Below are 4,599 nucleotides of genomic sequence, written 5' to 3'. Positions count from 1 at the left end.
ATTGGGGATGGTTTTCTATATAGTTCATATTGCTTTCTTGAAATACCTCTTCTCTTTTCCTGGTGTAATAATTTGCTTAACTGATTATCTTAACTGCTTCCTCCCTGTAACTGTGATCAAACTCTTCTTTCTATCATTTCTTAAGCAATTTGCCCAAGACCCAAGTTGCAATGCACCCTTCCAACTCACAGACACACACACACGCACACACACACACACACGCTTCCATCCCCAGACACACTTTCTAATACAGTTACTCTGGCTAATGTCGTTTGTAGCTTGTTTCTCGTTTGCACAGGGCTTAGCAGTCTCACAGAATACTGAGCAGAGGAACAAGGGAAAGGTCTAATCCTATCTATAGGGAATGGAGTACATCAAAGGTGATCTATAACAATAATACATTTACCTCAGCCCTCCAGATTCTTCCAAAATTGTCATGTCAGTAAGGAGATAGCCTTCTAGTGGTATGGATTAGATCTACTTTCCTGCTAGTGGTAACTTCTTAAAATTGTAATTCTTACATCTACTGAGTTCCAGACCTTCTCTCTCTGTGTGCAGACATCTCTCTATCTATCTGCCTGTCTATCTATCTATCATCCATCATTTATTTATCTATCATCTATCCATATGGATGTATAAGAAAGAGAAGGCAAGAGGTTTTAATCAGAATGTGCTTAGAGTTATTAAAGCATATATATTGTAATAAATTATGTAGTCAGATAAATGAAGAATTTAGCTTCCAGGAGTGGTGTGCATAAATTAATTTACTATATTTGTGAATTTTGTGATATTTTATAAAACTGTACATTAATGTTTCTGTGCCCATGTGTAGATCTGTGTTTCTTTCTGGACAGACATCAGCAGGAAGACACTTAAAGGGCAAGGCTCTATTTACCTACCATCAGAACAGAAATGAAGAGGAATATGTGAATATTTTTCTAAGCAGACCCAGATTAAAAGGATTATCTTGAAATAAAGTTTGGTATGGCTTCTTGATAAAACCTCAAGGCAGATTTAATCTCTGATATTGGTACCAGGAAGAAAGTAGAGATCAGAAGATGACTACAGCATGAAAAACTTTCTTGGGGACTTAAACAGTGAGAAGCCTACATAGATCCAAAACTGTCTTAGAAATTTCTGGTTTGGTGCACTTGATGTTTCCTTGAAGACACATTATATATATCAGCTCAGAAATGTGATACATGCAGAATCATAATGGTTGTTATTGCATTTATGTTTATGTTCCTACCTTGTACATAATATTTATAATTATAAATCCAATAATATTTCTATAAAATACTAAATAACATTCAGGAAATATTTTGTGCATTTAAGAAGCAAGGGAAAAACTTTATCTTGGCACTTATTTTCTTAATTAAAATGGTTCATTTGCATAACTGTTTCAACCACTAAAGCTTTAAGTTCCACCATAAAAGGAACCTTCTCTAACTCATCTTTTGCTATCAGCCTTAGCACAGAACTTGGCACATCTATATTAGGTACTCAGAAAATTTTGGTTGAATAACAATATTTAATTTAATTTAATAGATATGATAATGTATACTGAAATCATGTGGCTTTATTTTACCATTCAATTTTGTACACTTTCAGGTCTCAATTATGGGTAGGTACAATAAAGGTTTCACTGAGTCTTTCATTTTCTCTGTGTGCTAAGCAAGGAGGAGGCTTATTCAGTGAATGGGAGGTACTTGATATATAATATCTTTCACTATAAAAATATCCCAGGAAGATGGTCTCACTTAATACCACCCTATTTCATCCTTACTCTTTCTTCCTTCTGGGGATCCCTGGTCTGGAACATATACATATGTGGATTGGTTTCCCTTTCTTTGCTGTGTACCTGACAGCTGTTCTTGGGAATATCAGCATCCTTTCTGTGATTGAGACTGAGAGCAGCCTCCACCAGCCCATGTTCTACTTCCTGGCCATTCTGTCATCTATCGACCTGGGCCTGTCCACATCCACCATCCCCAAGATGCTTGGCATATTCTGGTTCAACCTGAGAGAAATCTCCTTTGAGGGATGTCTCATTCAGATGTTCTTTATCCACCTCTGCACTGGCATGGAGTCGGCAGTGCTCGTGGCCATGGCCTATGATCGCTATGTGGCCATCTGTAACCCTCTTCAGTATACACTGGTGTTGACAAATAAGGTGGTAGTCATCATTGCAATGATAATCCTACTGAGACCTTTGTCTTTCGCTATACCCTTTGTTCTACTCATCCTACGGTTACCATTTTGTGGACACCAAATTATTCCTCACACTTACTGTGAGCACATGGGCATTGCCCGCCTGTCCTGTGCCAGCATCAGGGTCAACATCATCTATGGTTTATGTGCCATCTCTATCCTGGTGTTGGACATCATAGCTATTGTCATTTCCTATGTCCAGATCCTTCGTGCTGTCTTTCGACTGCCTTCCCACGATGCCCGGCTCAAAGCACTGAGTACCTGTGGCTCTCACGTGTGTGTCATGTTGGCTTTCTACACTCCTGCATTTTTTTCATTTATGACCCACAGGTTTGGCCGGAATATTCCACGCTATATCCACATCCTTTTGGCTAATTTCTATGTAGTCATTCCACCTGCTCTGAACCCTGTAATCTATGGGGTCAGAACTAAGCAGATTAGAGAACAGGTGCTGAAACTCTTTTCCAAGAAAACAATATAACTCTTGTAAAGAATCAAATTAAGGAAAGGAGCAGCACTGATTGTCTTTGTTCAGAATGGAAAAAGGACATTTGAAAGTTACGCAGATCTCTCTCAGGGAAGACCTGTGAGCCTACTTCCCAAACCCAGAAAATGGAAGGCAAGACCCATGTCAAATGCATGAATAAAAGTTTCTTATGATTTTCAATTGTATGAAAATAATTCAGTTTCCCCATGTGGAAGAGAACAATCACTTTGTTCTACTTTCATTAGGACCGAACACATCACATTCTTCAGTTAACATCATTTTGAAGCAAAACCAACCCTCCAAAAAGAAGACACCACATGAATAATTATAAATTATAATTTTTAATAATTATTAAATTTTAATTATAAAGCCCATAAATTCCCTTATATCCTAATTTAAACGAAGATAGTACATTGTCCTTATTATGCTGGTTCCCAAAATAATAGATGATAAAACATTTCCCACATGCCTGGCCTCCCTCTCATAAAGAATGCTTTTCTGACTCTACCATATTAATGTTCTTAGACATGAAATTGATCCTGTGACTATGATAATCATGTGTGAAAAGTAGAGATTTTCTATCATGAACAGAATTGTAAAAACTTGGTAATCTTTTAAAGTTCATAGTCTGTTTTTGTTTTAAAGCTGTGTTGTGTTCCTTTTAGATGGATGAGTATTTATAGAGCCTAATTTATAGATCTGTTTTTTCAAACAAACTATTATTTTCAAACAGTTCTGTTTCTGTGTCTTGTGACATTTCACAGAGGAGTTTCTCTCTCATGGAAAGCAGGAAATTTTAGCAATGTTCCAAGTCCAGTATTAGCCAAGTGTGTATCTGTGTACTCTTGTGCCATATGACATTATTCAGTGTTCTCTAGTTCTAGGTGGTATTATTGACATTATCTGTAGAAAGAAGTCAGGAGAAATATATTTGTAAATTTTGACCAATAAAATTAAATTTTTAGCTATACTTTCACTGCAGAATTTCTCAGATCTTTCAACTAACAAATATTCATTTGAAACTTTAAGATAATACTGGCTTCGGATTGCTCCTTTGACCAAAATATGACACTAATATTCCATAGCATGAAATTTAGAAAAAAAAATCCTACTTATATTTATTATAATAGAAGAGTTGCTGTCATAAATTCTTCAAGGGAGTTTATATTAATTGACATCACATCCTGAATTTGAAGCTGTCAGTTATGCTGTATAATTTATAAGTACCAGTGACTGTTCCTGGAACCCTGTTGTGACCCTGAACTCAGTCGCTATCTATATATTTATTCTACTTATGAAGTGGATTTTAATGATGTGGTCTCAATTATATCTTCAATGATTTGGTTAGAGTTCAATCTGTTTATATGTGTTTTGGCTAGTTTTTGGAAAATTGGTACTTAGCCTTTAAATAGCTAAATCCACCCGGGCCTGAAGTCTGTGTTAGAAGGTTGCTAAGTACAGATTCAACTTATTTCATAGGTAAAGGACTATTCAGGTCATCAAATTCTTCATGCTTTTGCTTTGAATGTCCTCAGTGAATGTATCACATTCCTCTAACTTTACCTTGTATTCAGGGTGTGGCTGATAAGTTAGGTTTTCTTGATGTCTACCCCACTGTCAATGTTAGATCTTCTCTTTGTTCCTGTGCTGCAATAAGGCCACCCTCCATGTTCTGCACACTCCCTCATGTGTAGAGCACTGTTACTTGTTCCTCAAACCCTGCTAATCTGGTGGTAAGAGCCAGAGGACATTAAATACCATTTGGGCTAATTTAGCCTGTCTTGGGCAGGTAGTATGTTCCCGAGTCTTGAAAATGAAATGGCCTCAGTGATTCTGCCCCTTGCCTAGCACCGTAGGACATGTCTAAGGAACTTGTCCCACCCTGGGTTATAGAGTTTGTT

General features: G+C 37.0%; 1 protein-coding gene across 1 annotated transcript; it reads left to right on the top strand.

Moving 5' to 3' along the window:
- Positions 1 to 1,750: 1,750 nt before the first annotated feature.
- On the top strand, positions 1,751 to 2,692 carry LOC116600037 (olfactory receptor 52E1-like). Its single transcript, XM_032360022.1, has one exon. The coding sequence runs from the start codon at positions 1,751 to 1,753 to the stop codon at positions 2,690 to 2,692; it is 942 nt and encodes a 313-aa protein (XP_032215913.1).
- The last annotated feature ends 1,907 nt before the right edge of the window (positions 2,693 to 4,599 follow it).

This window comes from Mustela erminea, chromosome 9, assembly GCF_009829155.1.
Source record: "Mustela erminea isolate mMusErm1 chromosome 9, mMusErm1.Pri, whole genome shotgun sequence".
Taxonomy (NCBI): Eukaryota; Metazoa; Chordata; class Mammalia; order Carnivora; family Mustelidae; genus Mustela; species Mustela erminea.
The sequence above is the reverse complement of the archived record's forward strand: the minus strand, read 5'-3'. Positions and strand labels throughout refer to the sequence as shown.

Bases quoted from the DNA above. Each gene is read 5' to 3' on its own strand.
- LOC116600037 (XM_032360022.1), top strand. From the start codon at position 1,751: ATGGTCTCACTTAATACCACCCTATTTCATCCTTACTCTTTCTTCCTT.